Source organism: Symphalangus syndactylus, chromosome 6 (assembly GCF_028878055.3).
Source record: "Symphalangus syndactylus isolate Jambi chromosome 6, NHGRI_mSymSyn1-v2.1_pri, whole genome shotgun sequence".
Lineage (NCBI taxonomy): Eukaryota > Metazoa > Chordata > Mammalia > Primates > Hylobatidae > Symphalangus > Symphalangus syndactylus.
The window spans coordinates 138,246,530-138,272,820 of NC_072428.2; the positions used below are offsets into that span (position 1 = coordinate 138,246,530).

Here is a 26,291-nt window from a genome sequence, read left to right on the forward strand (position 1 = left end):
TTGCACTCCAGCCTGGGCAACAAGAGCGAAACACTGTCTCAAAAAAAAAAAAAAAAATATTGCTCCATAGTTTTCTTGTAACATTTTTACGGTTTTAGTATCAGGATAATGCTGGGCTCATAAAATGAATTGAGTAGTGTTTTCTCCTGTATTTTAAGAAAGGTGTGTAGGATTGGTCTAATATCATTAGGTAATGTTTGTTAGTAGTATTGTTTGAGTCTAATTTAAAATTTTTGCTGATTTTCTGTTCAATTGTTCTATCAGTTTCTGACAGAACAGTGTTAAAATCTCCAACTATAATTGCGAATTGGTCTAATTCTCCTACCAGTTCTGCCAGTTTTTGCTTCATTTATTTTGCACTTAGGTTTATCCACATTCGGAACATTGTGTCTTCTTGATGAATGCACCCTTTTGTCATTATGAAATGTTCTTCATTTCTACTAACAACCTTGTCCTTTGTCTCATATTAATGTAGCTATTCCAGCTTATGATTACTGTTTGCATATCTTTTCCCACCCTTGTCTTGTAGACATCATATAGTAGGCATCTTTTTTATCCACTGTCTCTACTTTTTAATTGGAGTGTTTAGATCAGTTATATTTACTTCTATTTCATCTAATCTGTATTATTTCATCCAGTATTTTTTTTCCTTTTCTTCTTTCCTTTTTGTTTTTTTTCAGACAGGGTCCCCCTCTGTCACACAAGCTGGAGTGCAGTGGCACGATCTTGGCTCACTGCAGTCTCCGCCTCCCAGGTTCAAGCGATTCTCGCGCCTCAGCCTCCTGGGTAGCTGGGATTACAGGCGCATGCCACCAAGCCTGGCTGATTTTTGTACTTTTAGTATAAGAGACTGGGTTTCACCATGTTGGCCAGGCTGGTCTTAAACTCCTGACCTCATGTAATCTGCCCGCCTCAGTGCTTCCAAAGTGCTGGGATTACAGCCGTGAACCACTGCACCCGGCCTGATCCAGTATTTTTTTCATTTCAGACATGGTGTGTTTCACCTCTACAAATTCCACTTTATTTCATTTTTTTCCTCTCATTTTAATCATATTTTCCTTTAAACCCCTGTGCAGGTTTCTAACAGCTATTGTACTATCCTTATCTGCTCATTCCATGCTCTGTCCTTTCTGGATCTCCTTCTAATTGACTGATGTTTCTTCTGGTCGAGTGACATTTTCCTACATTTTTTTTCTCTGAATTATTTTTCTCTGCGGCTTGACGTTATTTAGATGTGTTTTAAAGCTTTTTCAGGACAGATCTAGAGTAGTCTCTATTCTATGCCTATTTTAGCAAACATCTTCAGCATGACCATTCTATCAACTGTATTAAATGCTCTGATTGTTCAATGAGGTCTCTTCAGTGTGGTTGGTTGGAATATAAACATCTCCCAGCCCTCTGTGAGCTCTGGTTTTTGCCTGGCCTGTGGACTTTCATTCTGTACATGCACATGTTAGTATTATTTAGCCACAAATTCAGAGAGACTTCTGTGCAGATTATTAGGGTTCTTTCTATACATAGCTCTCGCGTGCGCACTCTATCTCCCCTCTCCTTTCGGGGAAACCACTGTGCTTTCTTGTGCTTCCCCTCCCTACACTGCTGTCCAAAAATCGCTGCCAGCCAGAAAACTAGGAAAAATGTAGGATTCCTCCTTTTTGTTGTTCTGTTCTGCCTGTTTTCTAATGTCTGAAGACTTGTCATTTCCTAGATTGTGTCCAGTATTTTAGTTACTTTTGGCTGGAAGAGAAGTTACTCCTGTTTTTCCTGTTACTCCTTCATGGACAAAAACAGAAATCTTACTTCATTTTTGTTATCTTTGTTGTTTTGGAGTTTGTGTTTTATATGGGAGAGGGTTGTATCTGAGGGAGCTGTAGTGAAGTGGGGACAGTGTTGGAGGGACGCCCAAGCCCTGTCTAACCTCTCGTGCTTCTCCTTTCTCCGCCAGGCGTCATTGCTGTGGTGATTTTCACCATCCTCTGCACCCTGGTCTTCCTGATCCGGTACATGTTCCGCCACAAGGGCACCTACCATACCAACGAAGCGAAAGGGGCGGAGTCGGCAGAGAGCGCGGACGCCGCCATTATGAACAACGACCCCAACTTCACAGAGACCATTGATGAAAGCAAAAAGGAATGGCTCATTTGAGGGGTGGCTACTTGGCTATGGGATAGGGAGGAGGGAATTACTAGGGAGGAGAGAAAGGGACAAAAGCACCCTGCTTCATACTCTTGAGCACATCCTTAAAATATCAGCACAAGTTGGGGGAGGCAGGTAGTGGAATATTCTTGAGACTGATCACAAAAAAAAAAAAAACTTTTTAATATTTCTTTATAGCTGCGTTTTCCCTTCTGTATCAAAACTAATACAAAAAATGCTTTAGAGTTTAAGCAATGGTTGAAATTTGTAGGTAATCTCTGTCTTATTTTGTGTGTGTTTAGAGGTGTTCTAAAGACCCGTGGTAACAGGGCAAGTTTTCTACATTTTTAAGAGCCCTTAGAACGTGGGTATTTTTTCTTGAGAAAAGCTGATGCACCTACATATGGCCCCCAACATTCTCTTCCTTTTGCTTCTAGTCAACCTTAATGGGCTGTTGTAGTAACTAGTTCGTGTTCATATACTATTTCCTTTGACGTCCTATAAGTTGGAAAAGAAGAGGGAAAAGAGAACCTATTATATGCCAGTTTTCAAGCAGAGCTCAATCTATGCCAGCTCTCTGGCATCTGGGGTTCCTGACTGATACCAGCAGTTGAAGGAAGAGAGTGCATGGCACCTGGTGTGTAACGACACAATCAGCACAACTGGAGAAAGGCATTAAAGAACCAGGAAAGGTAGTTTATATTGGGGTTGTCGGTTTGATTTTTCATTGAATTCTACAAGCTAATATTGTTCCACGTATGTAGTCTTAGACCAATTCAATATCTGTAACTATCAGCTGCAATACCATGGTGACCAGCTGTTACAAAAGATTTTTTTCCTGTTTTATCTGAAACATATTGGATTTATATATGTATAAGCGCCTCAATGGGGAATTAGAGCCAGATGTTTTGATTTGTTTGCTCTTTTTCTTTTATAGTTGTAGCAAAAATATGGATAATTTCTAGTGAATGCATAAATTAGGTTGCGCTTCTTATTTTGCTTTAAATCTCTGGTAGTTTTTCCACCCCTGTGACAGAATCCTAATAGACAGTGTCCTGTAAATGGACGCAACACAATAAAGTCAAGTTATTACTGCTGTTACTCTGGATGATATGGAAAACACTGCCATATTTTAAATCAACTACTCCACGTGTTTTTCCATCCAATCACACTGCTGTGATTCAGGGATCTTCTAAGATGGACACATTTGAACCTCACGTTCATCACAAACCTGTACCTGTTGCTTCCCAGAGGATGGAAAAGTGTAGTTAATAACACCTCTTAGTTTAATCTGAAACCTTGACCCAGTTATTTAACAAATAACTCACTGATTATATTTAAAAATAATACACTTCATGTAAACAAATGGGGACAATGCATCCAAAAAATCTTTTTAAACAGATTACACAAAAGTTATTTCTAGAAAGACTATCATTTATGATCATTATATTTCAAGCCCCTTATATTTAATAAGCACTTTTTAAAAAATCTTGAGATCCCACCATTCTGAGGAATTAAATATCCTTTTTCCTTATTTGCCTGGGAGAGGTTAAGAGGAGGTTTCAAAGGTATAGATGCTATTGTTCTGATGGCCTGGCTCAATAAAATTGAAATTCTAGTTTGTTAGAATTATGCATTCTTTTTCAAGATTCTCAGTATGCCTAACTTATCAGACCACATCAGTTTCTTGGGTAATGGAAAACGTTACCTAGAGTTGCCAGTGGCACATTACACCATACACAGCACATTCCAAAGGAGACATTGGACCAGTTAATTCCCATGCAAGTCAAGGTAACAGAACAAAAGGGAATCCTGACGCCCTTTTACCGTTACTGGTTGAGCTCAGGCACTGTCATGGACACCCTTAATTTTAAAAGGTTTTAATCATTCTTCTATAAAATACATTTAAAATGGAAAAATATTTAATATCACTAAATATCAGAACAATGTAACATTTACAAATGACATATTAAAAGCAAAGGCTGTTTTATTTAGCCAAGATGATTACCATTAGGAGTTATTTTGTGTATTGTTGAAAGCAAACTTTAAACATGATGTTTTAGAAGTGTTTCTGATTTTTAAACCTGGTTTACAGGTATTATTTCTGCACCTACCAAATAATGCCAGAAGGAAATTTATTCTTTCTTGCAATTCCCATGATAGCTCTGTTCTTTATGTATTGTCTCAACACTTTCCCTTTTTCCCCCAAAATGAGTAGGGAATTAAAGCCACCCAAAACAGCTTCTGCTACTAAAATGTTCTCATCCTTTCTCCTCCCTCTCCTTTTCCTGCCACAAAAGGTGAAAAATGAGATCCAATCCTCTTACCAAAATTTCAAACCTAGGACACTGGAATGACTGCAGGGATCAGTGGTTCTCCCGTATCACCATCAATTAAGACATATAGGACACTGTCTCCCTTCAAGAAGGTTATAATGTGGCCATCAGATAGGAAACCAAAAGGTGGATAAAGTATTAAGTAACTAAGTGCCAAATAAATGCTGGAAATCTTGACCTCTCCTTGGGATTACGGGTTTAACAAAAATCCCTACATCTGTTTATGAAGGCCATATCCAGTACATTTTAAATGGTAAGCAATCTATTTATGTGAAGAAAAGGGATTAAGTCTTCCAACTCTCTCCCTGGACAGCCTAGCATAGTGCAGCCTCGATAACCATGACATTCGCACCCAAGCTCTCAGTGCCTAATCCTGCTTTGTCATTCACATCTCACAAAATCTTGACATCTTATATTCCAATACATTATCAAGCAAGCACAAGTATGCTGGTAGTAGCCTCTTTAAATAATTTGTATAGACAACAACAACAAAAAAAGGCTGTTTTAAAGTTTCAGGGAAAGTTGGTGGCTGATTTAAAGTTGTGCAGGAAACATCTTCTGTGTATGAAGCAAATATCAATGTTTTGAAAAGCTAGGAGATGACTTTGAATGAATGCAAGGTTAGTGAGATCCTAAGCTCTCAAAATAGCATATTCCCTAGAGTTCAAGAAAGCTGGTCCAGGAGGTTGAAAAAGCTATTTTGTTGCTAAATTATTTTCTGGCCCTTCTTAATATTTAAAAATGTATTTCCCCTTGTTGCTTTCACCAACTGCTCAAAAAAAGAGACTTGTTATATGGAAGTTTTCATTAAAGAGCTGAAAACAAGAATTTAGAGAGCCTTTCCTAGAAAATGTCCTACTGCCCTGCATTTGACAAACAAGCATCCTTTACTACCAAGAGCAGGAATTCAGAGGCACAAGAAAAAGCATTGGCATGAGCCAAAGACTCTGTCTTAATATTACTTTTCAACATCTGCTGAGCAGCCACCATATGCAGGCTGAGAGCTGGGCACAGACAGAAGCCATTGGAAGCACTTCAGGAACAAGCACACAGCTATGGGACTTGAACATGCAAGTGTTCATGTCGTGTCAAGAAGCTTTTCTTTCCTTCTATGATGGAATCTGTTCTTTTTGATCCTACTTTTTTCTCTCTTCCTCTCCTCACCACACTATATCCTGCTCTTACGCAGTGAACGTTTTAATGGCCCCTTTATGTCTCATGCCTCCAAACAACATCGATTTTGAAACCCCCCCCTTTTTTCTTTTCACCACGCTGTTGAGCAATTTTCCCAAAAAACAGGGCAGCAATTATTAAATTGAATTCAAGTAAGCCAGCCAAAGATAGGTCCTAAATTGCTAGTCCCAGTAGAACCACCTGATCCTAAACCAGTGTGAAACAAACAGTAACAATGTCCCCAGCTGACTTCAGCTAAGAACCAGTGGCTCCTACCCCCATTTTTTTTTTTTGGTTTTTTGTTTTGTTTTGTTTTGAGACGGAGTCTCGCTCTGTCGCCCAGGCTGGAGTGCACTGGCACAATCTCGGGCTCACTGCAATCTCCTCCTCCTCCCATGTTCAGGCAATTCTCCTGCCTCAGCCTCCCAAGCAGCTGGGATTACAGGCACCCGCCATCACACCCGACTAATTTTTTTTTCTATTTTTAGTAGAGGCTGGGTTTCACCATGTTGTCCAGGGTGGTCTCGAACTCCTGACCTCAACTGATCCGCCCACCTCGGCCTTGCAAAGTGCTGGGATTACAGGTGTGAGCCACCGTGCCGAGCCAGCCCCATTTTTTAAATGATGTTTTGGTAAGAGTGGACCATAAGAATTAGCTGACAGCATCCCCTTTCTCTCTCCCTGCCTTGGTGTGACCCTCCCTGTGTGACCTTGGTCAAGTTCTCAAACTTTTGTCCCGTATTTAAGATGGAGCTGTTTTACCTACTTCATAAGACAGTTGCAAGGTGCCATTGATTCTTGACTGCAAAATACCTTGAAACCCTTATATAAAGGCTGAAGTCAATGGAGCCTAGTGGAAGACTTACTTTGTGGCTTGTGGTTGAAAGTCACATCAAAAGACAAATGTGGCCACGTTCAGGAATTGGAGAGTTACTGGCATGGCTCTACAACTGCTCAATTATTAATCATGCAGACTAACCTGTCAACACTGGGAGATACAACATAGCAAAAGGAAAGAGAAATTAGAATTTTTTGTGCAGAAAGCCCTAAATTCCCACCTGAATGTAACTTGTAGCTCCCTTACCTACTCTTACCCATGCCCTCAAACATGCTAGACTGGCTTATACATAGGCCAACACAAAATACAAACGTGACATGTTCATGTAGCCTAGTGGCTCTATGCCTATTCTCCATGTACCCTGCATGGTAATGTTGGAAACTTTAAAGTACATTTCTTTCACAGCAGTATTTTTTTTCATAAGTGGTATATAAATCTCATTCAATGAAATGGGGAAATCACGTTGAGAAGTTGGTTTGTTATCTCCCATTGAGCAAAGACTGGCAGGAGATAACAAAAATAAATATGGGCACACGTGTATTAGTATACAGCATGCATTTACAAGTTTATTTTCCAGATAAAATTGTGCTATAAGTACAGTTCTACCAAGACAGTCTGCACCATTTCCAAGTTTCAGTTAATCTACAGCAACTGCTGCTTTCGGAGATGGCTGTGAAAATATGGAAGTTCCTCTCAAGTAGGCCAAGAAATAGTTCTAGATTTTACTGATTCTAAGTTTTATTTTGCCAGGTTTTTAAAATTTTTTCAGTGAGCATGGTGACTGCAGAGGTTAGCGCTGTGAAAAGCTGGGCTAAATATTCTTTCTGTAAAGTCAAATAGGATTCCATCCCTGTGAAATAACACAAAATTTCACTCTCTAAAAGCAACGGCATGTAAACTAGAATGAAAGAAGGAAATTATGTACGTATGCCTAATATTCTTTGTGAATGTCTTTCATTTAACCAAAATTATATTAGAAACCAGATTGATAAATAAAAAATTCAAAATAGTTTTAATTATCCTAAAAGCGATTCTTCGTGTTTTGTACCACTTGTCTCTCTTAAGAGCAATTTTCAACCTTCAGCAAAAGTAAGTTCCAAGCACTGAAATATAAGCCTACTGAGAATATCATCTTTCCACAAGTTGTGGAGATACAGTTACTCCTAAAAGGTCTGATTTGGGTATGTCCATGGTTAACCTTCTACCACAAATACCTCCCCGTTAAAAGAGGAGTTTTTCTTAAAGTGGCTTAGTGGACATTGACTTTGGTTAATTTACACACATCTTGATAAAATGTGGCTCGAGTTCAGTTATCTCCAGAATATATTCTGATCCTTATTTGGAATGAGGGAGTAACACTGGATAGCGGGCACATGGATCCAAGCCAGGGAACTAGACAGCAAGGACTCGGTATGCATCAGAGGTGTGAAGCTTCCTAAATGCACTCCGTGTGCTTTTAGATCTAAGTTATTACTCTCACTTGCTAGTTCTGCAGTGAGCAGCTCTATGCAAACCACCCCTGCAAAGCCAAGGAAGCTGAGAGGCCAAAGAAAGAGGCTGAGAATTCCAATTTCTCAGAAAGAAACATTTCATAGAGAATTACAAACAGAGGCCATGTCTCAGGCAGCCACTAGACAGATGATGAATGCCTGCACTGTTACCCCCCATGCCCCCCACACCCTGGACCCAGGGCTTATCCACCATAGGAAAAGGGTCTACAGACTTCAGAAGGGATGTGTAGGACAATTGCTTAAGGGTAGGGTTTACAGTAAGTATGACAACATCAGAGTTGTTTTGACTTAAGGGTGGGATTTATGGTTAAGTACATGCTTTTACATAAGGAACCACAGAGAAAATAAAAACCTTAGAGGCATTCCTGGAGGAATTGGAGTTGATCAGAACTCAACATAGCAGATTCACATCCAAGATGAAGTTGCTTTAGTCTCCATACTGATCTTCAATGACCATGACTATTGGGAAGCCATTTCCTTTTAATCAATTCTCAGTGAGGCATCTAAACGTATACCAAATAAATGTGAATTCCAGTTAAAAGCCCAAGTCCTCTGTTCTTCAGCAATCCCCAAGGCCAATCAATAGCAATTGCACTGCAGTATGTTCAGAAAGCATCAAGCATCAAAAAGATTGGTCATGAATGCTTCGCGAATATGATCCAACAGGTACAGAGAGAATGTCATAAAGTCCCTTGAGAAAAGAAAATCTGCACCATAAAAGTTCTTAACAAATTTTAAAAAGATGAGTCAGCAAGTTGAGGGTTTAACATCTCCAACAAAAGGTTTGGCCACAATATGCTGACTTCCTTTCTCTGTTCCAGCAACAATAAACTCTGTATACATACATATGTTCCAGGAGGGTAGCAACTTTATTTTGTACAAATAAAGGCCCTTCATATCCATCGGTTCTGCATGCAGAGATTCAACTGACCTCAGATCAAAAATAGTCAAAAAAACTGAAATTAACAATGCGAAAAAATACAAATAGAAAAAGAATACAAGTGATTCTCAATTTATGATGGAATTGGTTACATGCTGATAAACACATCATAAATTGAAAATATTGTAAGCAGAAGTGTGTTTTCCACTTAAGATATTTTTTATTTACCCTGGGTTTATCCGGGTCATAGCCCCACCCTAAGTCAAGAAGTGTACTGAATGTGTATCATTTTTACATCATCATAAAACCAAGAAACCATAAGCCAAACCATCATAAATCAGGGACCTTCTGTATAACTACTATATACAGAGCATTTACATGGTATCAGGTATTATAAGTAATCTAGAGATTAAATTATATGGGAGGATGTACCTAGGTTATATACAAATATGTACCATTTTATATAAGGGACTTGAGCATCCATGGATTTGGTATCTGCAGGGAGTCCTGGAACCAATTCCCCATGGATACTGAGGGGCAACTGTATTTGTTTAATTAATGGGTGTGGGGGAGCAGAAAAGGGTAGGAGAGGAAGTTATAGGAAACTCACTGTCTTCGCAACTGGCAGACCAGGAGATTACCTCTGGTGCCTACGCCACCAGGGCCCTGGGTTTCAAGCAGGAAGTTATATTGAAGAAAATATGTCTAGTTTTACACTTTGCCAGTTACGACATGGCATAACAGACAACAAAGTATAGAAAAGAGGAAATAACTGTGCTATTTTTCACGCAGGGGTTCATGTCCTCCCAAATGAACTTAGGTACAAAAGCTAACTCTTTAAAGAAAGTATTATGTGAGTAACCATTAGCATGTGTTTACCTTTTTTTGGTCACTTTGGAAACCATTAATTCAGTAAAACCTGAGCTGAATAATCACTGCACCTGAAGATTTTGTTGTACCAGCAACCCCCTCCTGTTCAAACACACCCAACATGCTACGAAGGACCTACAAAGGACCACAGCTCAAAGCAGTTTTGCCACAAAAAATGCAAGTTTTCTTTTCTCATCATGTTTTCATGATCTTTGCATTCATCTTACTTCATCTTCTGGATAGATGGTAAGTAAATAAGTCTCTGGGGACAGGAACTAAACTCTATGCCAAGTCTTCACCAAAAGAAAATAACAAATAGCTTATCTTTTTCAGTTCTCTGACCTAACATGAGAAAGTCATTTCTTTTAAAAATATAAATGTAGCCAGGCGCGGTGGCTCACACTTGTAATCCCAGCACTTTGGGAGGCCAAGGCGGGCAGATCACGAGGTCAGGAGATTGAGACCACAGTGAAACCCCGTCTCTACGAAAAATACAAAAAATTAGCCAGGTGTGGTGGCAGGTGCCTGTAGTCCCAGCTACTCGGAGGGGCTGAGGCAGGAGAATGGCGTGAACCTGGGAGGCAGAGCTTGCAGTGAGCTGAGATTGTGCCACTGCACTCCAGCCTGGGCAACAGAGCGAGACTCCATCTCAAAAAAAAAAAAAAAAAAAAAAAAAAAAAAAAAATATATATATATATATATATATATATATATAAATGTAAAATTGGGATGGGGGTGGGATAGCATTAAGAGATATACCTAATGTTAAATGATGAGTTAATGGGTGCAGCACACCAACATGGCACACGTATATATATGTAACAAACCTGCACGTTGTGTACATGTACCCTAAAACTTAAAAGTATAATTAAAAACAAAAAGGAAAAAGGCTATATTACTAATTGAGATGTGTATAAAATAATTTAAATATTTAAACATATATATAAATGTAAAATTATAAGATTTAAATTAAAACCTGACAGATGAAACTCAGAGATGAACTTATTTTGTATTCACAAATTGAAAATCGGAAGATAAAATTCTTAAGTCTAGGAAGGCTAAAATGGGATACAGGGGCAACCTTTTAAGTCATGAAAGATGTAGAGAGGGAAAGTGCAAGCTTGCTCCCCAAGACCTCAGGGCTAAGAGCACCCTTTGAAGCCAGAAAAAAAGGCACGTTTAGGACAAATAAAGGAAAGAAACACTCCAAAGAGCACCTAGTATGATTTGTTGCAGGTTAAAAAAATTAAATACAGACTTTTTATATATAAATATATACATAAGTATGCATATATCTTCTCAAAATGACTGAGATTATTTCAATAATTACCCTAACATATGGATTTCAAAGGGGAATCAAGACTATGGAATTCATTTAATAAATATTTATAGAATATCTCCTACATGCTTGGCACCATTCAAGACTCAAGGAAATGACTAGAAAACAAGACAGGCACATCCCTTCCAGTTAAAATTCCAGTTAACAGGAACAGAAAACCAAATACCACATATTTTCACTTATAAGTAGGAGCTAAATGATGAGAACATACAGACACAGAGAGGGAACAACACACACTGGGTACCTTTAGAGGGTGGAGGGTGGGAGGAGGAAGAGGATCAGGAAAAATAACTAATGCGTACTAGGCTTAATACCTGGGTGATGAAATAATCTGTACGGCAAAGGGGCGCCAAGATGGCCAAATGGGAACAGCTCCGGTCTACAGCTCCCAGCGTGAGCGACGCAGAAGACGGGTGATTTCTGCATTTCCATCTGAGGTACCGGGTTCATCTCACTAGGGAGTGCCAGACAGTGGGCACAGGACAGTGGGTGCAGTGCACTGTGTGCGAGCTGAAGCAGGGTAAGGCATTGCCTCACTTAGGAAGCGCAAGGGGTCAGGGAGTTCCCTTTCCTAGTCAAAGAAAGGGGTGACAGACAGCACCTAGAAAATCAGGTCACTCCCACCCTAATACTGTGCTTTTCCGACGGGCTTAAAAAACGGCACACCAGGAGATTATATCCCGCACCTGGCTCGGAGGGTTCTACGCCCGCAGAGTCTCGCTGATTGCTAGCACAGCAGTCTGAGATCAAACTGCAGGGCAGCAGTGAGGCTGGGGGAGGGGCACCCGCCATTGGCCAGGCTTGCTTAGGTAAAGCAGCCAGGAAGCTCGAACTGGATGGAGCCCACCACAGCTCAAAGAGGCCTGCCTGCCTCTGTAGGCTCCACCTCTGGGGGCAGGGCACAGACAAACAAAAAGACAGCAGTAACCTCTGCAGACTTAAATGTCCCCATCTGACAGCTTTGAAGAGAGTAGTGGTTCTCCCAGCACGCAGATGGAGATCTGAGAACAGGCAGACTGCCTCCTCAAGTGGGTCCCTGACCCCTGACCCCCGAGCAGCCTAACTGGGAGGCACCCCCAAGTAGGGGCAGACTGACACCTCACACGGCCGGGTACTCCTCTGAGACAAAACTTCCAGAGAAACGATCAGGCAGCAGCATTCGCGGTTCACGAAAATCTGCTGTTCTGCAGCCTCTGCTGCTGATACCCAGGCAAACAGGGTTGGAGTGGACCTCTAGCAAACTCCAACAGACCTGTAGCTGAGGGTCCTGTCTGTTAGAAGGAAAACTAACAAACAGAAAGGACATCCACACCAAAAACCCATCTGTACATCACCATCATCAAAGACCAAAAGTAGATAAAACCACAAAGATAGGGAAAAAACAGAGCAGAAAAACTGGAAACTCTAAAAAGCAGAGTGCCTCTCCTCCTCCAAAGGAATGCAGTTCCTCACCAGCAATGGAACAAAGCTGGACGGAGAATGACTTTGACGAGTTGAGAGAAGAAGGCTTCAGACGAACAAACTACTCCGAGCTACAGGAGGAAATTCAAACCAAATGCAAAGAAGTTAAAAACGTTGAAAAAAATTTAGATGAATGTATAAAGGGTATTCAATTAGGAAAAGAGGGAGTCAAGTTGTCCCTGTTTGCAGATGACATGATTGTATATCTAGAAGACCCCATCGTCTCAGCCCAAAATCTCCTTAAGCTGATAAGCAACTTCAGCAAAGTCTCAGGATACAAAATCAGTGTGCAAAAATCATAAGCATTCTTATACACCATTAACAAACAGAGAGCCAAATCATGAGTGAACTCCCATTCACAATTGCTTCAAAGAGAATAAAATACCTAGGAATCCAACTTACAAGGGATGTGAAGGACCTCTTCAAGGAGAACTACAAACCACTGCTCAACGAAATAAAAGAGGAGACAAACCAATGGAAGAACATTCCATGCTCATGGGTAGGAAGAATCAATAACATGAAAATGGCCATACTGCCCAAGGTAATTTATAGATTCAATGCCATCCCCATCAAGCTACCAATGACTTTCTTCACAGAATTGGAAAAAACTACTTTAAAGTTCATATGGAACCAAAAAAGAGCCCGCATCGCCAAGTCAATCCTAAGCCAAAAGAACAAAGCTGGAGGCATCACGCTACCTCACTTCAAACTATACTACAAGGCTACAGTAACCAAAACAGCATAGTACTGGTACCAAAACAGAGATATAGATCAATGGAACAGAACAGAGCCCTCAGAAATAATGCCGCATATCTGCAACTATCTGATCTTTGACAAACCTGACAAAAACAAGCAATGGAGAAAGGATTCCCTATTTAATAAATGGTGCTGGGAAAACTGGCTAGCCATAAGTAGAAAGCTGAAACTGGATCCCTTCCTTACACCTTATACAAAAATTAATTCAAGATGGATTAAAGACTTAAATGTTAGACCTAAAACCATAAAAACCCTAGAAGAAAACCTAGGCATTACCATTCAGGACATAGGCATGGGCAAGGACTTCATGTCTAAAACACCAAAAGCAATGGCAACAAAAGCCAAAATTGACAAATGGGATCTAATTAAACTAAAGAGCTTCTGCACAGCAAAAGAAAGTATCATCAGAGTGAACAGGCAACCTACAGAATGGGAGAAAATTTTTGCAACCTATTCATCTGACAAAGGGCTAATATCCAGAATCTACAATGAACTCAAAGAAATTTACAAGAAAAAAGCAAACAACCCCATCAAAAAGTGGGTGAAGGACATGAACAGACACTTCTCAAAAGAAGACATTTATGCAGCCAAAAAACACATGCAGAAATGCTCATCATCACTGGCCATCAAAGAAATGCAAATCAAAACCACAGTGAGATACCATCTCACACCAGTTAGAATGGCGATCATTAAAAAGTCAGGAAACAACAGGTGCTGGACAGGATGTGGAGAAATAGGAACACTTTTACACTGTTGGTGGGACTGTAAACTACTTCAACCATTGTGGAAGTCAGTGTGGCGATTCCTCAGGGATCTAGAACTAGAAATACCATTTGACCCAGCCATCCCATTACTGGGTATATACCCAAAGGACTATAAATCATGCTGCTATAAAGACACATGCACACATATGTTTATTGCGGCACTACTCACAATAGCAAAGACTTGGAACCAACCCAAATGTCCAACAACGATAGACTGGATTAAGAAAATGTGGCACATATACACCATGGAATACTATGCAGCCATAAAAAATGATGAGTTCATTTCCTCTGTAGGGACATGGATGAAACTGGAAATCATCATTCTCAGTAAACTATCGCAAGGACAAAAAACCAAACACCGCATGTTCTCACTCATAGGTGGGAATTGAACAATGAGAACACATGGACACAGCAAGGGGACCATCACACTCCGGGGACTGTTGTGGGGTGGGGGGAGGGGGGAGGAATAGCATTAGGAGATATACCAAATGCTGAATGACGAGTTAAAGGGTGTAGCACACCAACATGTCACATGTATACATATGTAACAAACCTGCACATTGTGCACATGTACCCTAAAACTTAAAGTATAATAAAAAAAAAAAGAAATAATCTGTACAACAAACCTCCATGACACAAGTTTATCTATGTAACAAACCTGCACTTGTACCCCTGAACTTAAAATATAAGTCAAAAGGATTTGCTAGCAAGATGGCGGAATAGGAACAGCTCCGGTCTGCAGCTCCCAGTGAGATCAAAGCAGAAGATGGGTGATTTCTGCATTTCCAACTGCGATTCCAACTGAGGTACCCAGTTCATCTCACTGGGACTGGTTGGACAGCGAGTGTAGCCGACGGAGCGTGAGCTGGAGCAGGGTGTGGCGCCGCCTCACCCGGGAAGCACAAGAGGTGGGGGATCTCCCTCCCCAAGCCAAGGGAAGCCATGACGGACTCTACTGGGAGGAACAGTGCACTCTGGCCCAGATACTGTGCTTTTCCCACAATCTTCGCAACTGGCAGACCAGGAGATTCCCTCTGGTGCCTAAGCCACCAGGGCCCTGGGTTTCAAGCACAAAACTGGGTGGCCATTTGGGCAGACACCAAGCTAGTTGTAGTTTTTTGTTTGTTTTGTTTTTCATACGCCAGTGGCACCTGGAACACCAGTGAGACAGAACCATTAACTCCCCTGGAAATGGGGCTGAAGCCAAGGAGCCAAGTAGTCTGGCTCGGCAGGTCCCACCCCCATGGAACTCAGCAAGCTAAGGTCCAGTGGCTTGAAATTCTTGCTGCTAACACATCAGTCTGAGGTCGACCTGGGACACTCGAGCTTGGTGGTGGGAGGGGCGTCCGCCATTGCTGAAGCTTGAGTAGGCGGTTTTACCCTCACAGTGTAAAAAAAGCCGCCGGAAAATTTGAACTGGGTGGAGCTCACTGCAGCTCAGCAAGTCCATTGCAGCCAGACTGCCTCTCTAATTCCTTCTCTCGGGGCAGGGCATCTCTGAAAAAAACGCAGCAGCCCCAGTCAGGGACTTATAGATAAAACCCCCATCTCCCTGGAGCAGAGCACCCGGGGGAAAGGGCAGCTGTGGGCACAGCTTCAGCAGACTTAAATGTCCCTGCCTGACAGCTCTAAAGAGAGCAGTGGATCTCCCCCCAGAATGCTCGAACTCTGCTAAGGAACAGGCTGCCTCCTCAAGTGGGTCCCTGACACCTATGTATCCTGACTGGGAGACACCTCCCAGTAGGGGACAACAGACACCTCATAAAGGAGTGCTCTGGCTGGCATCTGGCGGGTGCCCCTCTGGGACAAAGCTTCCAGAGGAAGGAACAGGCAGCAATCTTTGCTGTTCTGCAGCCTCCGCTGGTGATACCCAGGCAAACAGGGTCTGGAGTGGACCTCCAGCAAACGGCAGCAGACCTGCAGCAGAGGGGCCTGACTGTTAGAAGGAAAACTAAGAAACAGAAAGGAATAGTATCAATATCAACAAAAAGGATGTCCACTCAAGAGACCCCATCCGAAGGTCACCAACATCAAAGACGAAAGGTAGATAAATCCTTGAAGATAGGGAGAAACCAGCATAAAAAGGTTGAAAATTCAAAAAATGAGAAAGCCTCTTCTCCAAAGGATCACAGCTGCTTGCCAGCAAAGGAACAAAAGTGGACAGAGAATGAGTTTGACGAATTGACAGAAGTAGGCTTCAGAAGGTGGGCAAAAACATACTCCTCTGAGCTAAAGGAGCATGTTCTAACCTAATGCAAGGAAGCTAAGAACCTTGAAAAAAGGTTACATGAATTGCTAACTAGAATAACCAGTTTAGAGAAGAACATAAATGACCTGATGGAGCTGAAAAACACAAGAGCTTCATGAAGCATGCACAAGTATCAATAGCCGAATCGATCAAGCAAAAGAAAGGATATCAGAGATTGGAGATCAACTCAATAAAATTAAGCGAGAAGACAAGATGAGAGAAAAGAGAGTGAAAAGAAATGAACAAAGCCTCCAAGAAATATGGGACTATGTGAAAAGACCAAACCTACGTTTGATTGGTGTATCTGAAAGTGACAGGGAGAATGGAACCAAGTTGTAAAACACTCTTCAGGATGTTATCCAGGAGAATTTCCCCAACCTAGCAAGACAGGCCAACATTCAAATTCAGGAAATACAGAGACCACCACAAAGATACTCCTGGAGAAGAGCAACCCCAAGACACAGATCTTCAGTTTCACCAAAGTTGAAATGAAGGAAAAAATGTTAACAGCAGCTGCAGAGAAAGGTCAGGTTACCCACAAAGGGGAGACCATCAGACTAACAGCGAATTTCTCAGCAGAATCCCTACAGGCCAGAAGAGAGTGGGGGCCAATATTCAACATTCTTAAAGAAAAGAATTTTCAACCCAGAATTTCATATCCAGCCAAACTAAGCTTCATAAGTGAAGGAGAAATAAAATCCTTTACAGACAAGCAACTGCTGAGAGATTTTGTCACCACCAGGCCTGCCTTACAAGACCTCCTGAAGGAAGCACTAAATATGGAAATGAACAACTAGTACCAGCCACTGCAAAAACATACCGAATTGTAAAGACCATCTATGCAATGAAGAAACTGCATCAACTAATAGGCAAAATAACCAGCTAGCATCATAATGACAGGATCAGATTCACACATAACAATACTAACCTTAATTGTAAATGGGCTAAATGCCCCATTTAAAAGACAGACTGGCAAATAGGATAAAGAGTCAAGACCATCGTGGGCCAGGTGCAGTGGCTCACGCCTGTAATCCCAGCACTTTGGGAGGTTAAGGAAGGTGGATCACAAGGTCAGGAGATCGAGTCCATTCTGGCTAACATGGTGAAACCCCATCTTTACTAAAAAATACAAAAAAAAAAAAAAAAAAAAAACCAGGCATGGTAGCAGGTGCCTGTAGTCCCAGCTACTCAGGAGGCTGAAGCAGGAGAATGGCATGAACCCAGGAGGCAGAGCTTGCAGTGAGCCAAGATCACGCCACTGCACTCCTGCCTGGGTGACAGAGTGAGATTCTGTCTCAAAAAAAAAAAAAAAAAAAAAAGACCCATCAGTGTGCTGTATTCAGGAGACCCATCTCATGCAAAGAAAAACATAGGCTCAAAATAAAGGGATAGAGGAATATTTACCAAGCAAATGGAAAGCAAAAAAGCAGAATTTGCAATCGTAGTCTCTGATTAAACAGACTTTAAACCAACAGAGATCAAAAGAGACAAAGAAAGGCATTACACGTAACAGTAACGGGATCAATGAAACAAGAAGAGCTAACTATCCTAAATATATATGCACCCAATACAGGAGCACCCAGATTCATAAAGCAAGTTCTTAGAGGCCTACAAAAACACTCAGACTCCCACAGAATAATATTGGGAGACTTTAACACCCCACTGTCAATATTAGATCAACGACACAGAAAATTAATAAGGATATCCAGGACTTGAACTCAGCTGTGGACCAAGCAGACCTAATAGACATCTACAGAACTCTCCACTCCAAATCAACAGAATATACATTCTTCTCAGCACCACGTCGCACTTATTCTAAAATTGACCACATAATTGGAAGTAAAACACTCCTCAGCAAATACAAAGGAATGGAACTCATAATAAACAGTCTTTCAGACAAAAGTGCAATCAAATGAGAACTCAGAATGAAGAAACTCACTCAAAACCACATGATGACGTGGAAACTGAACAACCTGCTCCTGAATGACTACTGGGTAAATAACAAAATGAAGGCAGAAATAAAGATGTTCTTTGAAACCAATGAGAACAAAGACACAACATACCAGAATCTCTGGGACACATTTAAAGCAGTGTGTAGAGGGAAATGTATAGCACTAAATGGCCACAAAAGAAAGCAGGAAAGATCTAAAATCGACACCCTAACATCACAATTAAAAGAACTAGGGCAGGCCGGGCACGGTGACTCACATGTGTAATCCCAGCACTTTGGGAGGCCGAAGCAGGTAGACTACCTGAAGTCAGGAGTTCAAGACCAGCCTGGCCAATATGGTGAAACCCTGTCTCTACTAAAACTACAAAAATTAGCCGGGCACTGTGGCACACACCTGTAATCCCAGCTACTCAGGAGTCTGGGGCAGCAGAATTGCTTGAGCCTGGGAGGCACAGGTTGCAGTGAGCCAAGATTGTGCCACTGCACTCCAGCCTGGCCAACAGAGTGAGACTCTGTCTCAAAAAAAAAAAAAAAAAAAAAAAAAAACTAGAGAAGCAAGAGTGAACAAATTCAAAAGCTAGCAGAAGACAACAAATAACTAAGGTCAGAGCAGAACTGAAGGAGATAGAGACATGAAAAATCCTTCAAAAAATATGAATCCAGGAGCTGGTTTTTTGAAAAGATCAACAAAATAGACTGCTAGCCAGACTAATAAAGAAGAAAAGAAAGGCCGGGCGAGGTGGCTCACGCCTGTAATCCCAGCACTTTGGGAGGCCGAGGCAGGTGGATCACGAGGTCAGAAGATCGAGACCATCCTGGCTAACATGGTGAAACCCCATCTCTACTAAAAATACAAAAAATTAGCCGGGCATGGTGGCAGGCGCCTGTAGTCCCAGCTACTTGGGAGGCTGAGGCAGGAGAATGGCATGAACCCAAGAGGCGGAGCTTGCAGTGAGCCGAGATCATGCCACTGCACTCCAGTATGGGCAATAGAGCAAGACTCTGTCTCAAAAAAAAAAAAAAAAAAAAGACTTTACAAGAAAAAAACAACGCCATAAAAAAGTGGGCAAAGGATACGAACAGAAACTTCTCAAAAGAAGACATTTATGCAGCCAACAGACACATGAAAAAATGCTCATCATCACTGGTCATCAAAGAAATGCAAACAAAAACCACGATGAGATACCATCTCACGCCAGTTAGAATGGTGATCATTAAAAAGTCAGGAAACCACAGATGCTGGAGAGGATGTGGAGAAACAGGAAGACTCTTACACTGTTGGTGGGAGTGCAAATTAGTTCAACCATTGTGGAAGACAGTGTGGTGATTCCTCAAGGATCTAGAACTAGAAATACCATTTGAACCAGCAATCCCATTACTGGGTATATACGTAAAGGATTATAAATCATTCTACTATAAAGACACACACACACATGTATGTTTATTGCGGCACTGTTCACAATAGCAAAGACTTGGAATCAACTCAAATGTCCATCAATGATAGACTGGATAAAGAAAATGTGGCACATATACACCATGGAATACTATGCAGCCATAAAAAAGGACAAGTTCATGTTCTTTGCAGGGACATGGACGAAGCTGGAAACCATCATTCTCAGCAAACTAACACAGGAACAGAAAACCAAACACCACATGTTCTCACTCATAAGTGGGAGTTAAACAATGAGAACACATGGACACAGGGGTGAGAGGCATCACACACCGGGGCCTGTCAGGGTTGGGAGCTGGGGGAGGGATAGCATTAGGAGAAATACCTAATGTAGATGACTGCTTGATGGGTGCAGCAAACCACCATGGCACATGTATACCTATGTAACAAACCTGCATGTTCTGCACATGTACCCCAGAAGTTAATGTTTAACTATATATATATATATATATATATATATATATATAGGTCAAAAAATAAAATAAAATTCCAGTTAAAAGCCCAGCTCCTCTGTTCTTCAGCAATCCTCAAGGCCAATCAAAAGGCAGTGTAGGTTGGGCGCGGTGGCTCACGCCTGTAATCCAACACTTTGGGAGCCTGAGGTGGATGGATCACTTGATGTAAAGAGTTTGAGAACAGCCTGGACAACATGGTGAAACCCCGTCTCTACCAAAAACAAACAAACAAACGAACAAAAGATTAGTCGGGCATGGTTGTGGGCTCCTGTAATCCCAGCTACTCTGCTACTCTGGAGGCTGGCGCACAAGAATCACTTGAACCCGGGAGGCGGAGGTCGCAGTGAGCCAAGATCGTGCCACTGCACTCCAGCCTGGGCGACAGAGTGAGACTCTGTCTCAAAAAAAACCAAAAAGCTTGGGGGGCAGTGTAGGAGCTGATTAAAATCAGCTTGGTTGAGGGGCACAAGTGAGGGAAATCCATCCAGACTCCAAACCACAGGATCCCTGCTCTGCAGCAGGTCTCCCTCCTGCCTTGAACTCACCAGGAACTGCACCTGTCCTCCTGAGGGGTCATGGCTAACACCTCCAGGGGAAAATGAGCTCACAGAGGGAAAAGGAAACACCAGGCATTTGGGAAAGATAACTGCTAGAAATGAAACATATTGAGCAGCCAGTACTTGAACTGGCATTATGGGGACAGATGAAAAAATCTAAACAAGTGTAAAAATATCCTCCCAGAAGAAAAAATATTCAATAAAGCAAGAAACAGCAGTTGTAAAGAATCAGATAAAACACTAAAAAATGTAGCTGAAAGAAACTCAAAAGATAAAAAATGTGCAGAGCTGAATGATTATTGTACAGTCTATAAGTATTGGAGAATATGGGGATAGCAAACTCCCTTTTGCTCTTTGGGAGGGAAAGTAAAAGGGGTATAACCATTGAGGAAATTCATGTGGCAGTGTTAAGCAGAATTTTATAGAGAGAGACACTATGCACACACAAACACACCCACCTACACACACACACACACACGCATACATATGTTGCAACTTAATGAACCCACTGCTGGGTAAAAGTCATGTTTGGGGCTGCTCACCTCGGTGGTGAGTGTAGCAGTGATTTGAATGTAAGTACAGTATCACGGTATTTTTTTTTTTTTTTTTTTTTTTTTTTTTTTGAGACAGAGTCTCGCTCTGTCACCCAGGCTGGAGTGCAGTGGTGCAATCTCGGCTCACTGCAACCTCCACCTCCCGGGTTCAAGCCATCCTCCTGCATCAGCATCCCAAGTAGCTGGGATTACAGGCAACCACCACCACGCCCAGCTAATTTGTGTATTTTTAATAGAGACGGGGTTTCACCATATTGGTTAGGCTGGTCTTGAACTCCTGAACTCAGGTGATCCACCCGCCTCGGCCTCCCAAAGTGATGGAGTTACAGGCATGAGCCACCACATCTAGCCAGCATCATAGTTTTTCAAACTCTGCACTACCACTTACTAGCTTCTTGATCTTTTTTGGCTTTATTTTTTCTGTAAAATGGGGATAGTGGTGGAACTTAGCACATCGGGTTATTGTAAAGATTAGTCAATACCTATAAAGTGCTTACAACAGTGCCTGACATAGTAAGCGCTCCATAAATTATAGCTTTAAAAGAATCTTTTTTAATGAACAGAAACCCAACCCTAGGGTAATTCCCCAGAGAAATTCCTGCAAAGGTCCATAAGGGGAAAGGTATGAGGACACATACAGGACTGTCAGTGATAAGTGGGCGTTGTAGACACCCAAGGTTTATGTAAAATAAGGTGGACATGTGCTATGCAAAATCATACAGAGGTCAGAAGCCATTAGAATAAAGTAGATACATACACAGCAATATTAAATCTTCTATCTTAAAAATACGGTACAAAGTGAATAAACCAAGAAACAAAGAGTCATAAAATAATGTAAATTATTAAAAGTTAAAAATAGAACTATAGATACCTGAAAAATTTAGGATATGTATATGCACATATCCTTCTGAAATATGTTATATATAAAATAAAACATAGTCATTATTTACAGGGGAGAAGGAATGGGAGTGGGGTTGAGATATAAATAAAATAAAGCAAGAGAGACCTTGCATAGCCTATTGATAAAATGCCATATTCTGAAGAGTATCATCAACTCAACTCCTAGCCCCTTAGGGGAACTGAGAGAGAGTGAGAGAGAGAGCATAAGAGAGAATACAAGAGGCTAGTTGCAGGTAGCACAACTAAATCAGGAATGCAAAGGGTAGAGGCATGGATATATGGCAGGAAATGTAACAGCTAATACAGTCAATCAATCAATCAATATTAGTAAATGGGCAAAGACAATGCGAAAGGAGAGCTTGACAGCAGAGCATTTCTGTTCGTTTAAATGCAATAATGTTCCTCATATTACAGAACTGGAGGAAATTAAAGGACAAAGGTCAGAAGCTTTCCCTCCCATTCTGCAAAGTAACACACACCAAACCCTTTTCAAGGATGTGGAGCAGAAACGACACCTCACTACCCCTGAATGCAGTTTCGGAGAAACTATGTCTACTCTGAACTGGCCTGAACACGACTTTGCTAGAGTTTGACTATTAATTCATGGATGGAATAACATACAATAAATGTGAAATAATTTTTTTAACTAGTGTTGATATGAGATTTAAGATTGCTGTGTATATCTAGTTTATTACTTCTGCCTTCTGTGTGGCTGTCCGCGGCCTTCTGCTGGTTTTTCTGAAGCTGGGCCAGGCGGCAGATGTCACCTATTATATACCTAATTGTAAATTAAGTGTTCCTGGTTAAATCACAGATCTTGCTAGAAGCACGCCCAGGGCTTTGTCAAAAATACAAGGAGCTGCTATAATATGTATCTGATTGATCAAGTTATAACTCCTCTAAATTAAATTTACAGAGCTCATTCACTTTTATTCCAAGTAGTAACCATGGCACTCGCATTAAATCATTACAAGTGCAGCACATACATTGATTACTGCCAGGCCTGTCATTACGAATCTCAGTTTAAGCACTGCTGGAGCGAACTCTAAAGTTTAATTAGCATCCCCGTCTGGTGTTGTAAAACACAAGTCCGGACATATGGGAAAGAAAGATGAGTTAATGTGGAATCATCTTGAAAACATGAAACCAGCAGACAGAGCAAAGCAGATAGCTGAACTGGTTCTGAATCCAAGTCACTTGACTTGACATCTGTGCTGCATTATGTAATTGGGTTGGGAGAAAACATTCACTTAATCTTCTCAAGAAGACAACTATTATTCTGGGACAATTGAGGAGGAGGAGCAAATAGCAGCCACTGGGTCATACGACAAAGTGACTCGGAAACACGTGGATTGCTACATTGGCCGTCTCTAGACACAGTCACGAACAGAAGCTCCGAGGGACAGGCCCCTGGAGAAACCAACCAGCTGTCCTCCATGCCACCAACTCTAAAAAGGGGTGAGGTTGACACCTCAGGTGTATCACAGGCACTCTTTGGGACCCTATGCTCTTAAGTCTATCACCAAAACACCAGGGGTTCAGTCTAGGTCCTGCTGTTCCCCGCACAGAAAGCCAATCACTGAGACGACCATTCTTGCCAAGGAAGAAGGCAATAATCAGGTGCTACAGCTGAGGAAATGAGAGATCAATGTCTCTGACCACTAAAATTAGGAATTTATATAGCAGGGAAGAAATGTAACAACGTACATCATTTCCTGGCCTCCTCCAGCCCAGCATCCTTCCCTCCACCTGGCCTCAGCACTCCTTCCATAGGTTTTTCCCATAGCAGGGAAGAAATGTAACAATGCATGAGAAAACAGGAACTCAGTAAAGAAGCAATCATGATGAATGAGAGGCCTGGAGTCTCATTGGATGCAAAGATCTGGTGAGTTTCAGTTCTCTGATACTTTGTTTCAGAGGCCTGGGGGTCCTTTCCTGAGAAAGGAACTGAGATAAATATTAAGTTTCAAGCTTGAAGACCAAGAGGGTCAATTTCTATGTTAAATAAGTAAATAAATGTGTAGAACTACTGGGTCAGTTTCAAGTCCTTCATCAATTAATCCAGACTTTTAAAAATATAATCAGATTTCCTGTTCTTAACACCTTTAGGATTCATAAGAATTATGTCCTCTTCTTGGGAAATGGAATTTGCTTAGCTTTCACAGTGACCAGCCAGCACAAGGGGAGGGGAATTGGATGGCACCAAAGAAAGCCCCACCAAAGTTCCATGCAGAATGCTCAGCTTGACATGTCCAGCCCCAGGCCCCCTCTCTGCCTCCTTCCCTCCTCTGCAGGAGCCATAACTTCAGGGTGCAGGGGATGTCCTCACCACATCCTGATCCCCACTGTGGATCCGCTCAGTCAACTCCTCTCACCTGATCCATTCTCCCCGGACGCCCGCTGCTTCTCAGCCTTTCAGCACAGCCCTGGAAGCAACCCTCTAAACACTGAGCCCTCTGTCAGTGTTCTCCGAGCCTGCCTGGCCCTTTGCTTGATAGCTTTTCCTCATCGTGACCACCTGTGCAGGATCTTCACTTCCCCAGCACCTGCAGCCCCAGACCAGGAAGGCCCAGCCTTTCTGGGCTCTGGCTTTCGCCTTTTCCAAACTTCCCATCTCCCACAGCCCTGCTTGCTCCTCCGTTGGAGCCCCAGCTACCAGTCTTCCCTAACCAGGCCTGGGTAGAACTTGCAGGTCCCAGTACAAAATGAACTAGTGGCTGACAAGAACAGGGAAGTCAATCTCCCCTTCCCAGGGCCTGCCTCCCAAACCCACACGGACAGAGAACCAAGGGGACTGCAACCTCTGCACCCATGCACTTGGCACCTAGATGAGGAGATGAGCAAGAACCCTCATCAGGTTCCTGCAAGCACACCAGGAAGAGCCAGCGTGGGGAGGGGGTGGCCATCACCTACCCTCACCTGGAGATGCCACAGCCAGCGTGGGGAGGGGGTGGCCATCACCCACCCTCACCTGGAGATGCCACAGCCAGCGCACCTGGCTCCACCGTTTCCACACCTGCACTCAGTCCCCCATGGGGCAGAGAGCGAAGGCAAAACACGGAAACACAGACATCACTCCTCTACAACATATCCTGTCGCGGACCCGGGCTGAGGACAGCCAGGATCCCAGGGCGGATGGCCAGGGGGAGCTGGGTCAGACTCAGGCACAGGAGGCAGCTAGGAACAGTCCTTGAGAGGCCCTGGGAGGCAGACAGTTCAGGAACAGAGACTCCAAGCCCTGGGCATGCTCCACTGCCCATCGGACCTTCCTTGCAAAACATATGCTCTAAGATAAAATCAGAATTTCAGGGGGCAAGCATGAAATCTCTGGGCTCAGTGGCCCATGCAGACCAACCTGAAGATGATGCCAACTCACCCACCTCATAATTTCCTGGCCTCCTCCAGTTCAGCATCCTTCCCTCCACCTGGCCTCTGCAGCTCCTTCCGTAGGTTTTGCTCTGGACCCTGTCAACCTGAGGGCAGAGCCACAGCTCAAGGCAAAATCCTGAGTTTAGAGGCTCCACCCAGCCAGGTGAGGTGGAGGCATAGAGTGACACTTACTGTGGTGGCTGAGGCCTGAGGCAGGAGTAAAACGGGAGAGTTTCCTGACCCTCTCGCGAGACTTGCAACAAGGGTGTGGCCTGTTTGCTTGGCCGCCATGTGCTCAAACCCCTTACAGGAGGGGGAAACACGCAGACAGACAGGTGCAGGAGCCGGGATGAGTGCTTTTAGGCTTCAGCCCCATAGTAGTGAAACAGGAAGAGCTCCCTTGTCCCCTCACAGGGCGTGTGACGAGGGAGTGGCGTGCTTCTTTAGTGCCCCACTGCTCAAACCTCTAGGGGAACATACAGACGGGCAGGTTGTGGGGCCGCGACCTCACGGCCGTGTGTAGGGGTGAATGTTTATAGCTCCTAAAGCCCCAGTGGGCATGTGTTACAGGGCGCTCTTTTAATTTAGCCATCTGCAGGTGGCTTGTGTTAGCTCAATTAGACTCCCTTCCTTATCACAAGGACAGAGGGATTTCTGTATCCCGGGGTTTCTTACCTTGGTGTACTAGAAGAATTGGATCACACATGGACTTAGAGAATGAGTTCAAGGTTTTATTGAGTAAA

At 42.5% G+C, this 26,291-nt stretch overlaps 1 protein-coding gene and 1 long non-coding RNA gene across 3 annotated transcripts in view; one reads left to right on the top strand and one right to left on the bottom strand.

Annotated features, from left to right (window-relative positions):
• Nucleotides 1-7,510, top strand: part of CNTNAP2 (contactin associated protein 2) — a 2,323,962-nt gene extending 2,316,452 nt beyond the window's left edge. Inside the window, exon 24 of the mRNA XM_063641684.1 lies at nucleotides 1,946-7,510. Coding sequence (XP_063497754.1) covers nucleotides 1,946-2,145 — 200 coding nt within the window. The 3' untranslated portion in view covers nucleotides 2,146-7,510. The remainder of the gene's footprint in view (nucleotides 1-1,945) is intronic.
• Nucleotides 1-25,821, bottom strand: part of LOC129485161 (uncharacterized) — a 75,029-nt gene extending 49,208 nt beyond the window's left edge. The window contains exon 1 of one of the 2 annotated variants that reach the window (XR_010121427.1): nucleotides 25,560-25,821. This is a non-coding gene — a long non-coding RNA (uncharacterized lncRNA). The remainder of the gene's footprint in view (nucleotides 1-25,559) is intronic. The other variant, XR_008658626.2, reaches the window with a different exon arrangement.
• Between the last annotated feature and the right edge of the window lie 470 nt (nucleotides 25,822-26,291).